The 19,002-nt window shown below is 45.4% G+C and overlaps 1 protein-coding gene across 2 annotated transcripts in view; it reads left to right on the plus strand.

The window, feature by feature from the left end:
- SPEN (spen family transcriptional repressor) overlaps window positions 1-19,002 on the plus strand; it is a 65,888-nt gene that overhangs the window by 42,316 nt on the left and 4,570 nt on the right. The window contains exons 6-11 of one of the 2 annotated variants that reach the window (XM_084495372.1): window positions 859-1,010; window positions 3,396-3,521; window positions 4,102-4,215; window positions 5,395-5,508; window positions 7,230-7,330; window positions 10,473-18,411. In XM_084495372.1, coding sequence (XP_084351498.1) covers window positions 859-1,010; window positions 3,396-3,521; window positions 4,102-4,215; window positions 5,395-5,508; window positions 7,230-7,330; window positions 10,473-18,411 — 8,546 coding nt within the window. The remainder of the gene's footprint in view (window positions 1-858; window positions 1,011-3,395; window positions 3,522-4,101; window positions 4,216-5,394; window positions 5,509-7,229; window positions 7,331-10,472; window positions 18,412-19,002) is intronic. The other variant, XM_084495373.1, reaches the window with a different exon arrangement.

A 19,002-nucleotide genomic window follows, 5' to 3' on the forward strand; every position in this document is an offset into this window, starting at 1 on the left:
GCCCTTCTTGCACTTGCACTGGATGCATGACCGCTCTGGGCATAGTCACTGCTGTTGCAAAGAGGCAGCATAGATGTAAGCAATGTTAAAATTGCCTTCCTGCAGAAACGTAATTTCAAGAAACTGGGAAATATGCCAGAATAAATTCCAGAGCAAGGAGAGTGGATGCTCTTAGGTTAAACGGGGAGAGAATTCCAGTGTTAAACCTCAGAGAAGGAAGCCTGCCATCCTTTTAAACAGTGGGATCTGCTGGCTGCTGGAAGAAACAATCAAATCTTCCATATCTCAGTGGAGTGGAAACCAGTAGGTGATGTAAGCATAGCACTGAGTCCCCACAGCCTTCTTTTTTCTGCTTTTGATTAAAACAGCTAATGATGACTGAACTTATGAGGCTTAGGCAGTGCGTGTATGTAGGCAGTGCGAATGACCAACCAGTGTAAGCTGTAGCATTGAGCACACGGTTTTCACTCTGTACTTCAATTGTTTGTTTAAAAATCAATTTGTGAAAATAACCTTTTTCCATTTTCTGTTCCCCAAGTACAGTGCAGCCTTATTTGAATTCTTGACAGGCAATAAAAGAATAACTTTCTAAAGAAGCAGATGCAGAAGGCAGCTACTTTTCATCTAAAGGTGCTCAGTGCTCACCCAGTGGTGTGATGTAGGCCTTTCAAACTCCACATAAATAACACAGTTCACAAGTATAGTACTACATTATTTTTGTCAAAGACATCGGTTAGTCTCGTTCAGATCGTATCTGCTTGTCAGGAAGTAGACTTGAACAAACAAATCAACGTGAAACAAACCCACATGAAAAACACCCCAGTGCATTAAAAATTTCTCACTCTCTTTTGCTTCTAGAAACAGAAAGCGAGAATGAATTTCGTCCTTTGGATGAAAGGATAGATGAGTTTCACCCAAAAGCAACAAGAACTCTCTTCATTGGCAACCTGGAGAAAACAACAACCTATCATGACCTTCGCAACATTTTTCAGCGCTTTGGTGGCATAGTGGTATGTGAATTCTCTCTCTCTCTTTCTTTCTTTCCTTCTTTCCTTCTTTCTTTCTCTCTTTCTCTCTTTCTCTCTTTCTTTTTACTATGTAGGGTATTACTGCACATTCTTTCTGTACAGACCTGTAAAATGCTACGAGTGGTGGTAAATCATGATGTTGATGACAGATAATTCAGTCCTTTTACAATAATCTGAGTCATTCATCTTGCTAGAATGTACCTGAAAGCTTTTCTTTGCATTTTGAGTGAAATCTTAGTACAAGTGTATTGAGGAAATAACAATAGAAACAGTCTTGGGAGCATTTGTAAGAGACAAATCTTTCTGCTAGCTCAGAGGGTTTGCAAAAAAGCATAGCTAGGTGGTTTGGATATAAATATGCCCAGCGTTACTTTCACATTTAATCAGTAGAGCTCTGCGAAGCCTGCATTTCCTGTTGATTTCTGAAACAAAGGGTTTAGTTGCTGCATGTGGCAGTAGCCATCAGCTCTGACAGTCTGTTCGCTGACAATAGGGCAGAAGAGGCACTGAGCAGATGGATCAGTGATGACACATGCGGGATTTGGGTTTTCAGCTGAGCAGGCTGATCTGCATGAGATAGAGCAGCAATCTTTCCCCTCTCTTCTCCTCATGCCACTTTCTATCAAGTCATATCAATATTGCATTTGAGAGAGATTTTCCAGAAAAGTAATTATCTTCAGTGAGTATAATTAATTGAACCTGAGCTTCTGCACTAATAGTTTATTCTGTATACTCACTGTACCCTTCTGGTGGCTGTGGCTGCCTTATTTGTTCTGCACTTAAATATTGTTGTCACTGTTGAGGTATCTGTAAAAAGAGGGGAGGCATGCTTCCATGTATGATGTGAGCAAACAAAGAATTTACATTTTGTTATGTCTGGCAGCAATTGTGCTGCCTTTGCTGTAATCTTGCCATCAGCACTGATTTATGAATTCACAGTGTCTGTGGCTTAAACCCTTTTCTAATGTTATACCAGCTGAGCTGTCCTGATAAAGATGCTTATCAGTAGTAGTGCACTGTCTCCTAAATTGGTTTTTCTGTGAAATAGTGCTGTATTGTCAACATTATTAATCGGCCAGAATTCAGCAGCAGTGCTGCCCTGCAGAATTTCCACGAAAACTTACAAGCTCAGGTGCAAAAGGGACTAGCTTTATAACCTTTCCAGCGGATAGTGAGCGAAGTAATGGTGCTTTATTTGCCTGTCAGAAGAAATTGCTTGCCTAGGGTGAGTGGTCAGGTATAATTTGCCACAGTTGCAGTAGTGCTACTTCAGACACTTGGAAATGTAGTCCTCCATTAGTATTCCACTTAAATCATTAGGCCAGGGCTATCGAATTCTAACAGTTGTGTAAATCTCCCTGTTTACTTCTGTTTTCCCAGCTAAAGAGTTCTTGAGAAAGACCTTATCAAACTGCTGCCTTGTCCTTAAATTTATTAACCGTAAAATTAGTCTGTCCTGAATGTTGGAATGTTTGTGCTTAAATTCGTGTGGTAGCATTGGCATGTAGCTCACAAAGGAAGCTTGTGCTATTTAAAAAAAATAAAATGAAACACTTTACCTTCTATTTTCAGCTCAGAATGAATCATAACATCATGAGCTTGTTCAGAGGCTTTCGGTACATTTGCCAGTACTAGTGCTGAGCTTGAATGTTAACCAAATGTCAACTCCAGGCTTGCTATTTTCCAAAAATCACTTAAAAGGAGCCTTTATTAGGCTTCCACAGCTTTCTTGTGACTGCACCTACTTTTGAATGGGCCTGTGGTGCCTTAGGATCCTTCAGTGATTTCACAGTGATCAGAATTCGGGCTCTATTTTGCCTTTGCCACATCAGGGCCAGGTCAGTTCAAGAGATGCGTCCAGCATCACTTTCTGCTTCTAGGAACAGGGTGCATCGAGTTTATTTGGAAAAAAGGCCCTGCTTGGCTCTTGGATCAGAGATGAGGATTGGAGCAGGTTGTTTGTTTGTTTGTTTGTTTGTTTTTTCCTCTTGAGCCTTTACAAGCAAAAATTAATATGTGTTTCTTTGATTCTGTGTTGTCTCTTCTTGACATATTAGCAAACCAAAGCTACTGTTTGTTGATCAGGTCAGGCTTACTTCTATGGGGTTGAATTTTAAGTCTGCATTATGAAGAGATTTCCCTGCATCAGTAAGGATTTGGTTTTACCATTGAATAAGATACAACAGAGCAGCAAAGTTTTTAAACAATCTACTAACGTTTAAATCCTCTCTGTGAAAGAAACATTAATTAAACAGAGAGCGTTGTGCCATGTGAGTCTCAGAAAAAAAAAATCATTTAGATTCATTTTACATTGTTGAATCTTCTTTTTTGCCTGTTGCTGACTGTCGATTGCTTTTTTTCCCCCAGGATATTGACATTAAGAAAGTGAATGGTGTTCCTCAGTATGCATTCCTGCAGTACTGTGATATTGCAAGTGTGTGTAAAGCAATTAAGAAGATGGATGGGGAATATCTTGGAAATAACCGACTCAAGGTAAAGAAACCCTCCCATGGACTGTATCCTTCTCCCTGTTACTTTTGTTTGTGGCATCAGAAGATATTTTGCATCAGCTTAGGCTATGGAAGTGAGATTTTTTTTTTAAAAGGTCAGATTACAGCATGATGTTTTCAACCACCACCAGATTTGGGATTAATCAGCACTTTTCTTGGCTGTCTCAGCAAGGAGGCCCAGATTGAGCAGATTTGGAGACTGACATTCTCTGGCTTGCAGAGGTACTCGTACTCCTTGAAGGCAGTGCTGGGAAGCTGTACCACTACTGACGATGAACAGAGGCTGTCAATCCCCAGAGCTGTCAACCTGTCACCTTCCAGAAGCATTCAAATTGTACAAGAAACAAATGTTGTCAAACACTGTATTTGTTTAAGCATGCAGAATTATTTTCATTAATTGCTATTTGATTTTTGTCTTGCTTGCACCTGCGCGAGACGCTAATTTTAGAAAACCCATACAGATGACTAGCTTTCTTCAAATAACTCTTAATTAGGCGTGCTCTGTTCAGTTAGTTTAACACTTGTGAATTGTACTGATGGAAGTTCTGCCCTTTTGTGTTCAGCTGGGTTTTGGAAAGAGCATGCCTACAAACTGCGTGTGGTTAGATGGGCTTTCTACAAACGTTACGGATCAGTATTTAACTCGACATTTCTGCCGATACGGGCCTGTGGTAAAGGTAGGTGGGAGGCTTTGGTGTCTGGTTTGAAGTTGTTACTGTCTTCCTTTCTTCACATCCTGTCCTTTCAACCCCGCCTGTCCAGGGCTTTATGGCTCAGATAGAGAAATTCTCTCTGGGGTGTAATTTGGCCTACAGGGATCTCTAGCTTTGCATCCTGTCGATCCGATACGTAGAGCAGTCTCTGCTGGTGTTTGGAGTGAGCCGAGATAACGAGTAGTGGAACCCACTTGTTGCTCTTGTGCAGTACAGTCTCTCCCCAACCAAATTTATCTAGAATGCTAACCACTGTAGGAACAGCAACCTAATTAACTAGTTATACTCATGCATGCTAATTATATAATTAGACGTGACTATATTTTTTCATTAAACCAAAAAAACGACTTCTTAAAAGCAGTTAGGGTACTCACACTAACACAGGTATGTGAAAGAAAAGAGAAGGTCCATGGCCGTGCAACATGCCCCTATGACACAGCGGGGGCACGTTCCCTGCGTGCGGCCAAGCCCCGCCGCGAGCAGGCATCAGAGATTTGTGCGCATGCTTCGACTTTAGCATGTGAGTTGTCCCGTGCGTTTCTGTTGGACAGTGATGTGCTTAAAGTGGGGCGATGTGTGCAAATCTTCGCAGGATCAGGGTCTTGCCTCCTTAAGAATTTGTGTGGGTTTGTGTTGCAGCTTTGACATTCTTTATTGTAGCTGTTGTTGCTTGAATACTAAGTCTGTGTTGCTAAAGGAAGCTAATATTTGGAAATTGGGCGTTTAGCAACTGAGTGGTACTGCAGACTGTGATAACAAAAACTGTTTCCATTTTGTGATTACATGTTCCCTTTACCTTTTTTCCCCCCTAAAACATATTGAAAAATTTTTCAAAAAATAAAAGTAAACAAATCAAAACTACAAAACTCAGTCACCAGAGAAAAAAAATAAAAGTAAAATACAGAAAAACAAAATAAAGGCATAATATACCTCAAGCCACAATATCCACAATTCAAAGCAGTCCCGTGTCCTTTATTGTCTCTTCATAACAATATGCCTCATCAGAAAAGAATGGAAATTTACCTTGCTAAAAATTATTTTCTTACTGGTATCCTCATGACTTAGGATTTTGTTGGGACTGACATTAAGTCCTGTGGATGAGGCTCTTATTTGGTTTTTGTTTTGTTTTTTTGTTTTTTACAGGTGGTGTTTGACCGCTTAAAAGGCATGGCCCTGGTTCTCTACAATGAGATTGAATATGCACAAGCAGCTGTAAAAGAGACCAAGGGGAGGAAAATCGGTGGGAATAAAATTAAGGTGTGCAGAATGACCTCCAAAAAAAAAGAAACAAATTGTATTTAGGCATTACCCCTTAAACACTGGCATTTGCAGACTGCCAGTCAAAAGGAATGCTTAGTGGGACAAGTATGTCCCAGATATCTAAGGCTTAAACGATTTTTATACTCGGCTTATCAAGATGTTAGGGTATCTTGAACTGTTACCTACAAAGCCTCTTCCAGTATTCTGCCGTTTGTTTTGCTGAACTTGTCTCTCTAAGCTCCTGAGTGTTGGTGTCCGTGTTACTGCCTCATTCACCCGAATCCAAGGCAAGCTCTGTCCATTTTTATGTTAAAGGGTGAAACCCAAGGGCTCGAGCTGGCCACAGCCATGAGGCGACAGCCTGCTGCCTGTCAGCTGCTGGTGCCTGTGGTGGCCTCGTCCTCGTGGTGGCCTCATCCTCGTGGTGGCCTCATCCTCGTGGTGGCCTCATCCTCATGGTGGCCTCGTCCTCACAGTGGCCTCGTCCTCACAGTGGCATGGGCAGGGCTGCCCAAACATGCGGCCTGCTCTAGTGGTGGCAGCTCCTGGCTCGTCACACAGGGGAAAAGCATCAAAAGCACTGCTCTAAAAAATGGATGAAAAGTAATGTTTCCTGGAGCAACACTTAGCATTGACAGGGTTCTCTTGGATTTGGGTGAATGTGGTAAAATCTGTTACAAGTGTCCCATCGGTTCTGCTAAGTGGGGACGTGAGGTGTCAGCCAGCCCTCTGAATCATCTTCCTCTCCTCCTTTCTTCTCTCCTGAAGAGTTGGTAATGATTTCAAGCGTAATCTCTCATCTGGTGCATTAACCTAGCAACTTCACACCCCTCGGGGTTAGCAATTGGATATACTATAGTTTCTAAGTGTGGTGGTTGAATGTAAGTAGCCTTCATATGGTATAAAATATGTGGCCATTAAAAAAATTCATATCCTGTGTTTGTGGGTCTTGCTACTTAGCAACTTGGGAATAAGCAACACCCTTAATGTGTGTATGTCTGTTCTCCATTGCTATGGTTTGATGAACGTCTAGGCTGATTGAAAAAACAAAAACAACAAAAAGCCCCTAGAACGTTCAAAAAAAAATTGCATTATGTGAAATACACTACGTTAAATCCATTCTAATCCTTCATTTTTGGCACCAGCTATGCCATTAGCTTCTTAATGTTGTCACACTTGGCTAGAAAACAGCCAATCTTCGAGCAGCTAGAATAGGGAGCTGCAATTCAGGATGCTTGGTTCCTTTCCCATCCCTGCTGTTGCCTTGGTATATAACCCCAGGCAAATAATGTGCAGTCTGAAATGGATTAATAATACTGACCTGCCTATAGCACCGTGCTGAGATATAAGGGACTTTGGAACTTTAAATGGAGTTGTGGCATTAAAAGCATCAATGCCATGATAATAGTGTGTATTTTTCCTGCTGGCTTACTGAACAGAAGCTTTTCATGTGCTTCTGGTCTCGCAGCTAAAACAACATACCCCGGCAAGGAGGTAATTATATAGATCCACACGGCTACACTGAGTTAAGAGGGAAAGGTCGTTTTTTTCTGGGGATGCATAGGGCCAGCCCTGAGAAGTGTTTGGCCTTTTTTCGTTGAATAGTATCATCCCCATTTTCAGTTCTGCTCCCATGTTCAGATTCTGCAGCAGATACTGAAATTATGTTAAAATGGGTTGTTTCTCTCACTGAACGTAATTTACCTTTTATTTTTCAGGTGGATTTTGCAAATCGAGAAAGTCAGTTGGCATTTTATCATTCCATGGAGAAAACGGGTCAAGATATCAGAGACTTCTATGAAATGCTGGCAGAAAGAAGGCATGTGTCTAATACTTTTACTGCAGTCTCTTGCTTTACTAGCATTGCACAATTAAACTTTTTTTCAGGCTATAATCATTAAAAAAACATTTGGTTTTATTCCTATCAACTTCACCCTTCTTTTTAAAATTTTATTAAAAATATTCTATTTGTGTGTTTTACCTTCTCAACCTTTTTTTTTTTTTTTTTTTTTTTTTTTTTTTTTTTTTTTTTTTAACTTGGTTGGCCAGGCTTGAGTTGCACATGATAAAGGCAAGCAGGAAATCACACATCTGAAGTGCAGTTGGTAACTAAATTTGTATTTAGGTGGAGGTTTTAGCCATCTGCATGATGTACGTTTAGTATTTAGGTTAAGGTGATGGGTCATCAGGACACAGCTGTGAGTCATTCATCATTTGCTAAGAATGCAAAGAACAGTTTATCTGTAATGCCTTAACCCATACCCTCAGGAGTAATGTATATGTTAACAGGTTATGTATATAGTCTGATAAGCTACTGCTGCTCATCTCTTAAGCAGAGTAAAATTTAGTCTTCCACTTACTCCCTTCAAGAAGTTAGTTTGCTAACTTGATAAACAATAAAATACGATGGAGGATGCTTTTTTTTTTTTTTTTTTTTGACATGAGAAATGTATTCTGTGTTGATGTCCTTCTGCAGCATCTGTCATGTTGGTCTCTGGCCATTTTGTGTAGGCTGCAAAGGCTTGTGTTCCCCCTGAATGGTCACTTATGCCTGCAGACCCTGGCTGAAGGCAGCCAGCACAGAAGCACTCCGCATTTTCTTCTTTTTTTTCCCTCCGGTGACTGAATAGAACATCAGTGTTTTTATTACTAGTGATGGTGGTGAAGGCTGAAAAGCAAAACATTTTCTTTTTGTGGGGCTGCATTTTTATTACCTTCAGAGGCTGGCTTAATTGTTAGGGTTCTGTTTCACCTATGAATAAGCCCGGTGTGACACTAATTGTACCTGTATACTAGGTAAATTTAATGTTGTTGGTTTTTTTTATAGCAAAATAGATTGAGCTAACATACATGCAAAATTGCCAGATTTAAAAGTGAAAAGGGTTTAGAAATTGGCAATCAGGATTTGCATAATGGAAATAAATGTGTGCATTCCCTAGTCTTTCCCAGATGTTGTGATGTGCCAGCAAACAGTCAGCAGTCAATTTTTTCTGAACAACACCAAATTGAGAAAAGAGTAGTGCATTTTCAGATGTCTTTTAATGCACAGAAGTCAGCTGGGCATGTCTTTGCTGTGAAATAATTCTTAGTTGTACACTGTCTGGAACAACTTGATACTTGGGTACATGTTAGTCTTGTTTTTCCTTTTCTGTCATTATGTTCACATAGTTGTTACTAGACACTTAGGAGTAATGAATCATGGAGTGATTGAGTGAGCTCTGCAGTGTGTCTCGTCATTCTGCATCTTCCAGTCTTCCAAGCTCCTCCTGGCAGTTCATGGTCCATAGCAATGATGCTAAGAACTGCACTAACCAGGTTCTCTTAAGTTGTGGTTGTACCCAGTCTAAATAGGACCCAAAGAAAAACAATTGTTGCTTTAACTTCAGAGAATGCATTGATGATTACATTATAGAATAATATCCCCAGGTTAATACAGCACTAATCTCAGATCTTCCCAAAACCAGAGTACTGTGCGTGCCTTCAGAAAATCTGGAAGTGTTCTTTTCTCCAGCCACTACAAAACCCAGATCATGTAGTGTTTCACCCTGAATAGGCTGATGTGGACTCGAGGATATCCATTTCTCCACAGTCGATGGGCTGTGAGAATGTAAATGGGATTTCTTGAGTGGGAGGCTGGAGGCTGGAATGTCTTTGGAATATCTTTGTGTGAGGTTGAGTTTTGTAGTATCACAACTGTTCAAAGCTGCCTGGGGTTTCTTGCTGTTACTCAACAGCCCTGAAGGAGCGATGACTTCAGGGGCAGAGTGCAGGTGGAGCGATGCGAGGTGCAGAAGGGCCATTTGTCGCATGAGCCTCTTAATAGTTCATAAATTATTCAGATGTGGAGGAGACTGCTTGGACGTGGCCAGGCTCTCCTTTGTTCCTGTCAGCAAATTGTTACTAAATACAAAAGGTGCATTTTGAATCTGTTTTTGTATTTGTTGATTAAAATGAAAAGTTAACAAACATGGCAACTCCCTTTTTCATATCCATCTACCCACACCTGCCTTTCACAACATCCTACTTTGCTTGCAGAATGTTGTTTTTTTTTCTTTGGTGGGTGTAAAGCCCTGTATTTGTGTATTATTGTTTTGTTGTACATTTCTTACAATGCAGAAGCTACCAACTTTCAGCATAAAACCTAAACTATGAAGCTAAATTAGTGTATGTGAAATAGAGCACGTAAAATGCTCTGTAATGGTGGAGGATGGGAATGCCAGCTCTGTGCCCTCTGTATACTGCCCCTTATGCCAAAGAGTCATGTTCTGTGTTAGAAATGGTTGATTTTTGCATTTTGGGGGTATTGAGATAATAATGCTAGTTGCTTGATAAATTTTGCTAAGTGCTTCCTAAGAATTCACCTGCTCTCCCGGACAGGCTGATTTTTATTGTTGACTTGGTCTGTAAATAGGCAATGTCAGCATATCACGTGCAGTAAAGGAGTTTATTTTGGAATTAAAAGATCACTTCAAGAGTTTAGGATTTTTAAAGAAATCTTATTACCACTTCAGTGCTTAGCCATGGAGAGGTTCCAACTCTGAATTTTGACTTGACTTGTGTTTTCAGAGGTAGGTAGAGACTGTCTCTGCTTCTTGAGATAGGGTGTTCTCTACCATGACAGGCTGTGTGTTTGCACAGGTGCTGTGCAGGTTTTACCTTAATTTAATGCAGCATTTGAATTTGGCAAAAATGAAGCAGTAAGGCTGATGAAAAGATACTTGGCAAAGCTGTCATTAAATGACCAATTAAGGGCATACAGTGTTTGAAGCTAACAAAGCATTTAATCCACTGTGCGCTGATTCATTGTTGTTAAATCTCTCTATGCAGCTATGTACAGTTGCCTTGATAAACATACAAAGAAATTATTGTACAATTATCCCCCTGCATGGCATAGAAGGCAGTACTGCAGTATGCTGGTTGAGAGAGAAAACTAATCACCCTGTTGTGTTTATTTTTGGCAGAGATGAAAGAAGAGGATCTTACGAATATGCCCCTGATCGTACTTACTATGAGACTGTTAGGACTCCTGGGACATATCCTGAAGATCCTCGACGAGAATACCCAGCTCGAGGCAGAGAATTTTATGCAGAATGGGATCCCTACCAAGGAGACTACTACGACCCACGATACTACGATGACCCACGCGAGTACAGGGATTACAGAGGTGATCCATATGAGCAGGACATAAGGGAGTACAGTTACAGGCAACGGGAGAGGGAAAGGGAGAGAGAACGGTTTGAATCCGATCGCGACAGAGATCACGAGAGGAGACCGATTGAACGTAGCCAGAGTCCAACGCACTCCAGGCGTCCACAGAGTCCTGGAGCATCTCCCTCACAATCAGAAAGGCTGCAGAGTGATTCAGAGAGGAGGATCTACAGCCGATCATCAGATCGCAGTGGAAGCTGCAGCTCTCTGTCTCCTCCACGATACGACAAGCTTGACAAAGCCCGCGTAGAACGCTATGCAAAAAACGAAAAACCAGAGAAGGAGCGAGCTTTCGACCAGGAGAGAGTTGACAAAGACAAACGCTTGGTGAGAAAGGAAAAGCCAGAAAAAGTAGAGAAAGAGAAAACTGATAAGCAAAAACGAAAAGCAAAACTCCATTCTCCCAGCTCTCAGTCTTCTGAAACAGATCAAGAGAACGAGAGAGAGCCCAGCCCTGAAAAATTAAAGGGTAATAGTAAACAAAGTAAAGAAAGAGGTGACAAAGAAGGGACAGCTAAAAACCGCCTAGAACTAATGCCCTGTGTCGTGTTGACCCGAGTAAAAGAAAAGGAAGGGAAAGTTATTGATCAGCCTGCTTTGGAGAAACTGAGAGCAAAGCTTGACAATGACACTATGAAGTCCCCGCTTCTTGAGCAAAAAACACAGACATCTCAAGCTGAGCAAACAAAGTCTGATCAGTCTAAACTGGAACCAGTTAGAACCAAGGTACAAAAAGAGAAAGCCCTTGCCAGTCATGTAGAAGTGGTTGATAAGGAGGGAAAACTGAAACCCAAAAAGCACTTGAAGACAGAGCAACCTTCCGAGGGGACAAATGCAGTGGATTTAGACAAGCTGGAGGCTCGTAAAAGGCGTTTTGCCGATGCAAATCTGAAGCCTGACAGGCAAAAACTGGAAGCGAAAAGAAGCAGCCAAGATGAGGAGGATACACGCATGGCTTTGAAAAAGCAACTTGATACAACAGCTTCATTGAGAGAAGCGACAATGTTAAGGGAAGGAGAATTAGAAAGAAAACCCCCAAGGAAGGAGATGCTTAAAAGGGAATCTAAAAAAATGAAACTGGAAAGACTTATTCCTGTTACTAGTCCCAAAGAAATTCAGGAGACTCTTAATGTTGGTGGGATTGGCATGCGTCCCACTCTAGATCTGCAGGCAAGGCTGATTGAGGCAGCTGATGAGCCAGTAGAAGTTCAAGAACTCCCTTCTAAAAAACTGAATCCGGTAAAACCCCAGCATAAACAAGCACAGCTACTAGATGAACAAGGAACAGAGAGAGAGGACACAAGGAAGAACTACGCTGGTCTTCCTGAAGACACACCTGACCATAAGCTTGGCCAAGAGAAACCTCAGTCGACTGATACAGAGGAGAAAATTGGCATTGACATTGACCACACACAAAGTTACAGGAAACAAATGGAGCAAAGTCGCAGGTTAAAACAGCAGCTGGAAATGGAGATAGCAAAATCTGAGAAGTTCGGCAGTCCAAAGAAAGATGTAGATGAGTATGAAAGGCGGAGCTTGGTCCATGAGGTGGGAAAACCTCCACAAGATGTCACCGATGACTCTCCACCAAGTAAAAGGAAAAAGACTGACCAATTTGACTTTGAGATTAGCACTAAAAGAGAAAGAAACTACAGAAGTTCTCGTCAGGTGAGTGAAGACTCTGAGAGGACATCTTGTTCACCTAGCATCAGACAATTCCCTTTCCACGAAGATGACGACACACTAGATTCTCCGAGGCTAATGCCATTAAAGGAAACCAAAGAATCACCTAAAATAGAAGAAAAGGGTCTTTCATACTCCAATATGACTGTGAGGGAGGATTCTCTGAAATTTAATCCTTATGATTCCAGCAGGAGGGAGCAGATGGCAGAAATGGCTAAAATAAAACTTTCTGTCCTGAGTTCTGAAGATGACTCAAGTAGATGGGAAACACAAGTGAAACAGGAGCCTGGTAGAGTTGATATTAGCTTTCCAAGCAGCATTGTCAAAAGAGATAGCATACGCAAGCGGTCTGTACGAGACCTGGAGCCAGGGGAGGTGCCTTCAGATTCAGATGATGACGGTGAAAACAAGCCCCATTCTCCAAAAGCCTCGTCTTTGTTAGAGAGTTCCAGATTATCTTTTTTATTAAGGGACAGAGAAGAGAAGTTTCGTGAAAGAGAGGAAAGACTGTCAAGTTCTCTAGAAAGAAACAAATTTTACTCTTTTGCATTGGACAAGACAATCACACCGGACACAAAGGCCTTGCTTGAAAGAGCTAAATCACTCTCTTCCTCCAGAGAAGAAAACTGGTCCTTTCTAGATTGGGATTCAAGATTTGCTAGTTTTAGAAATAATAAAGACAAAGAGAAAGTTGACTCTGCTCCAAGACCTATTCCATCTTGGTATATGAAAAAGAAAAAAATCAGGACTGATTCAGAAGGTGGAAAACTGGATGATAAGAAAGAAGATCATAAAGAAGAGGAACAAGAGAGACAGGAACTGTTTGCTTCTCGTTTTTTGCATAGTTCAATCTTTGAACAGGACTCTAAGCGCCTGCAGCATTTAGAGAGAAAAGATGATGATCTTGACTTCATTTCTGGTAGATTGTATGGGAGACAATCTTCCTCTGATGGGACTAACAGTGCAGCTGACTTGGTGCAAGAACCAGTTGTTCTTTTCCACAGCAGATTTATTGAACTAACGCGAATGCAGCAAAAAGAAAAGGAGAAAGACCAGAAACCCAAAGAAGTGGAAAAACAGGAAGATAAAGATAATCGGCCCAAAACACCAGAAACAGTTCCTGATAGTAAAGAACCAGAACATAAAACTTCCTCAGTGGTTGGTCCTGCCTCAGTCGCTGCCTTGCCGCAGGATCCAGCACCAGCTGCTTCTGAGAAGGTAGCGAATGAAAAAATAGTAGTGGAAACAGCTTCTGTAAAAGAAGAAAAACCATCTGAGCCTGCTTCTACAGCAGAAGAACAAAAACCTTTTCCTGAGCTTGCTGTTCCTGTCAAAATTGAACCACCTGAGCAAACTGAACCTCCGCCAGTCATCGAAGCTAGTAAAGAAGTTGTTCCTACAACTCTGGCACCGGAGGAAGATGCTGTAGCAATAGAGCATCCTTCATACTTGGATACCAAGCCTCCTACTCCTGGAGCTTCGTTCTCTCCAGGAGACATCAGTGTAGATCCAGAACCTGAAGTTGCCCAGTCGGTTCCACCTCCACCTAAGCTAGTTCAGAAGTCTGATGAGGCTTCTGAACCTAAGGAAGAAAATCCTCTGCCTTCTGCCAATGCTGATGCTAGCGTGAGTCAAAAGGTGGAGGCAGTTATTGAGGTGCTGCCTCCCGTTTCTGACAATGATATGGAAGTTGAACCTCCGGTTGTTGTAAAAGATAAAAAGTCTTACAAGAGTAAACGCTCCAAGACTCCTGTGCAGGCAGCCACAGCTAGTGTCACAGAAAAGCCCGTCACGAGGAAGAGCGAAAGAATTGACCGTGAAAAACTCAAAAGGTCAAGCTCTCCTCGTGGGGAAACGCAGAAGCTTTCTGAATTGAAAGTGGAAGCAGAGAAAGTTTCACGGAATGCTGCTAAATCCCCTAGTTCTGCTGCAGAGCCAGAAAACGTGGAGCCAAGCTTGCCCATCGGCCGAACAAGGCGCAGAAACGTACGGTCAGTCTATGCCACCACAGGAGACAATGAGGGCCCATCTCCTGTGAAGGACTCTGTGGAGGTCACCAGATCCACCAGGAAGAGAGGGGAAAAGGAACCGCAGGAAACGGTGACAACTGTTCCTACAACCCCAAGAAGGGGAAGACCTCCAAAAACCCGCCGTAAGCCGGAGGAGGACATCTCTCCGATAAAGACAGAACCAGTGCAACAAGAGGTGGAGGAGACTGAAACTAAAGAAACTGTGGAAGCTCCAAAGCCTGTGGAGGGCTGGAGGTCTCCTAGATCCCAGAAGCTGACACACAGTCACTCATCGGTTGCCACCAGCCAGCAGGGGAAGAAAGGGAAGAACGAACCAAAAGCCGATATCTCGGCTGAATCTGAAGATGCTGCTGAAAGGAGCGGTCAGGAATCGAGTGTTAGTGACAACAGCAATAAAGCAAAAGTAACTGAGAAAGAACTGACAGCAGGCGAACAGAAACGTGATAGGAAAGAACTGGATGCAGAGAAAAACCAGCTAGAAATCCCCACAGTTGAGATCATCGAGAAGAAGCCAGTGCCAGAAAAGGTTACAAAATCCAAAAGGGGAAGGTATAAAAATACCAAAACTGTTGTAGATAAAGCATCTGTGTGTCTCAAAAATGTAGAAATACGCCTCAACGTTGATGAAGTCAAGGGCGCCTTGCGGCCAGCTGAGGAAGAGGCAGAGCCTGTGGCGGTGTCACCGGCAAAAATCAAAAGCCCCCCAAAAGAGGATATCTTGCCACCCCATTTTGCTAAGAGTGAGGTAGAAGATTCATTCCAAGAAACAGAAAAAGAGGTGATGCGGGAGCCAAAGCAATCCCCTGAAGCTGCCCAATTAGCAAAACAGATTGAGCTCGAGCAGGCTGTGGAGAATATTGCAAAACTCACCGAAACTCCTCCGTCAATTACTGCCTACAAAGAGCCGACGGCAGACGTGTCTGAAGTTCGTCAGGAGGAGGAAGGAGATAAACCCGCCCATCAGGCTAGTGAGACGGAGCTGGCAGCAGCTATTGGCTCCATCATCAATGATATTTCTGGGGAGACGGAAAGCTTTCCTGCACCCCCCACCTATCCCGCTGAATCAGAAGCGGAAATCCCGGCTGAGCCACTGGTATTGCCGTCACCTCGGGAGGAAATGGAGCCCGAGACCGATCAGGCAGTGAACAACATCCTAGAAACAGAAGCTGCTGTTGAGCCCCCAGTGCAGCCAGTTCCCAGCTCTGCCCCGCTGGTGGTGGAGACAGAGAGCAAGGACACAGAAGTCAGCTTCAGCGAATCGTCAAACTCGGCGCAGGAGGCCGAGACCCTGCAGGAGGCTGAAGTCGCTCGGAAGGAAAAGGGCCGTCAGAAAACCACGCGGCAGAGACGCAAAAGGAGCACGGGCAGAAAGGGCGATGCCACTGAAGTCAACGTGTACGAGCCAGACAGGGCGCAGAGCAAGTCTCCCCCCGCCAACGAAGTAAAGGCAAAACCTGAAGAAGCCTTGAAGGAGGAAAAGCAACCTAAAGCTGCTGCTCAGGCATCTGTGGAGCCAAACGCTTCGGACGCCAGCAAGGCTGCAGCCGTGGACGTTGCCATCACCGTGCCCGAGGCTGTCCCTGAGAGCAGCGCCTCTCCCAAAGCGCCCGTGCCGCCTCCTCTGGAGCTGGCTGCCCCGCCGGTCCCTGTTGACGAGGGGAGTCAGAGCGCGTTCAAGATACGGTCGCCCATCGAGAACGCGCCCATCACGCCGCCGAGCGCCCCGAATGCAGCCGTACCCAGCATTCCTGCAGCAGCCGTGGCCAAGCTGCCCACCCCGGTGCCCACCGCTATCGTCCCCCTCCACTCCAGCGCTGCCAAGGTGCCGGAGTGGATTGTAAGGCACGAGGAGCCCCGTGCCCGTTCCACACCACCGCCCGCTCTTCCCCCTGACACGAAGGCCTCGGATATCGACACAAATTCGAGCACTTTGAGGAAGATCCTCATGGAGCCCAAATATGTCTCAGCGACGAGCATAACCTCCACGCACGTGACGACGACGCACGCTGAGCCGGTGAGCGCACCCCGCTTGGAGGAGGCACCTCTCCACCCTGCTGTAGAGGCCATAAAACCAGTTTCAGAGGAGAAGCCAGCAGTCCCTGTCACTAACGCTTTGGACCCACCGGTGGCCGAAGCACCAGTGTTCAGTGAAAAGGAAAAGATAAGTACTGTGATTGCTCCCAAAGCCACTTCTGTTATAAGCAGGATGCCCCACAGCGTTGACCTAGAGGAGGCTCCGAGGATCACCTTGGTGAAGCAAGCTCCCCAGACCCAGACGTGTCTTGTGAATGCTCCATCACCTAAATTTAAACAGAGGTCAAGCACAAATGACAACAGTAGGTTTCATCCGGGATCGATGTCTATCATTGAGGATCGGCCTGTAGAGACTGGGTCCAGCCCAGGGCTGCGGGTAAACACGTCAGAAGGTGTTGTGCTTCTGAGCTACTCGGGACAGAAGACGGAAGGCCCTCAGCGGATTAGTGCAAAGATCAGTCAGATTCCCCCAGCCAGTGCTGTCGACATAGAGTTTCAGCAGTCTGTATCCAAGTCTCAGATTAAACAGGAGCCTATTACTCCATCTCAGCCGACGCCGAAAGGCTCTCAGACCTCCACAGGTTATGGGACTGTTTCCACCCATTCTTCTTTGGTACTAGGAACGCAGCCTTACAATACGTCACCCGTCATCTCCTCTGTCAAACAAGAGCGCGCTACCTTGGAGAAGTCCGACTCGGCCCACCTTTCTGTCCAGCCTCCGGCCTCTCAGCCTGGCAAGGTCCTCACGCAGACTGTCAACACTCCACCTGTGCTGGTTCACAACCAGATGGTTGTCAACAAAAAACTGCCCGATCCGGCTGCTCTCAAAGTGGAGACCAAGACCCTGCAGCCGTCCAACCTGAGTCCTGGAGTCAGTCCTCATCACCCTTCCCTCTCCGGGAAGATGCATTCGGAAGCGAACCACGTCAGCTCGGGACCCAGCACCCCAACCGAGCGGGCTATTTCTCACTTGGGGGTCACCAAACAGGAGCCACACTCGCCACGTACGAGCGGGCACTCGCCGTCGCCGTTCCCACGGGCTTGTCATCCCGGCAGCACGTCGTCTCCGGCTTTGTCGAGCAGCACGCCGGTCATGCTGGCGCCGGGAATCCCTGTGCCTCAGTACATATCCAGCATGCACCCAGAGCAATCCGTCATCATGCCCCCACACAGCGTCACGCAGACTGTATCCCTGGGCCACCTGTCCCAAGGAGAGGTGAGAATGAACACCCCTCCTCTCTCCGGCATTCCTTACGGCATACGCCCAGAAGCGCTCCACTCCCCCAGAGCCGCTCTGCAACCTCAGATAGAAATTAAACCTCAGCGATCCAGCACGCCCCAGCCAGCGCCGATAAGAGACATCGTCATGCCCCCTCTGTCTTCTCAGCATCCCCCCGAGGAGGAGATGCACTACCACCACACCACAGTGTGCAGGGGGCCAGCCCCCGTCCAGCCCGACGTGCTGGTGATGCAGCCGGATTACCGCATGCACCCCACGAGCATCAGGCTGGACCAGTACAACGTCCCCCGGGATGTGAGGATGATCATGCACCCCCACATGGCCGCGGTGGGCGAGCACCACTCGGAAACCAGACAATCCCGAACGCCCGAAGGGGCTGTGAAAACGCCCCCCGTCAGCAAGACCCCGCAGCCTGGGAAAGAGACGCCCAAGTCCTCCGAAGGCAAGCTGGCCCACTCTCCTCACAGCGAGCCCCGGCTGCTCAGCGTCCCTTCCAGCAGCCAGCTCCCTGGGCTGCCGCTGACGCAGCCGGTGGTGGTACCTCACGGCGTACAGATCATGCACCCCGCGGGCAGCTCCTTCCACGACTACCGGTCTGTGTACGGCGACATGAGGAATTACCACACGGCAGCGCAGCTCGGGCATCCGCAGTTCCCGGGCGCGTCGCCCATCGGGCTGCCTTCCCGGAGCATGACCCCGTCTCAGGTGAGAAACGCGGCTGTTCCTTCTCCTCCTGCTGAAATCAGAAATGTTGTGAGCTCATGGCAGCCCCGGTGCGTTTCTGCATGATCATAGGAGCTGAGCTGAGCTCTCTGTGTGGGTACGGTCTCCCAGCCCAATTTAAGTTTGTCCCCAAAAGCACTAGAGGAGGCATTTTTGTTTTAGAAATAGGGGTTGAAGTAAAGAAATGTGTTTTGTTAGCCATTCTAGGACTCAAAAAAACAGGAAGTGTGATGCCTGCCTGGGGGGTTCTAGAGGAAGAGGTGCTGGGGGGAGCACCTCTGTCAGCACCAAGGTAGCACGTGGGTCCGACAAGCTTCCTGGGATGGATGGCATGGTCGGGGACAGCCCTGTGGGTCAGGGCTGCAGAGCAGGGCCGGGGGGATGTGGCTCCAGCTCTCAGGTGTAAGCGAGGGCTGCTGGCCTGGGGAGGGGAGGCTGGCCCAGGCACTGCTGCAGCAGGGCAGGTGTGCGCAGTGGCGTGGAGATGCGCTCACACGGTGTCCTGGCAGCCTTATCGGTGAACCAACAAGCTCTGATACGCCTGCAGCCTAAAATGCTTCCTTTGTCCCCCAC

This window comes from Aythya ferina (genome assembly GCF_964211825.1).
Source record: "Aythya ferina genome assembly, chromosome: 21".
Classification (NCBI taxonomy): domain Eukaryota; kingdom Metazoa; phylum Chordata; class Aves; order Anseriformes; family Anatidae; genus Aythya; species Aythya ferina.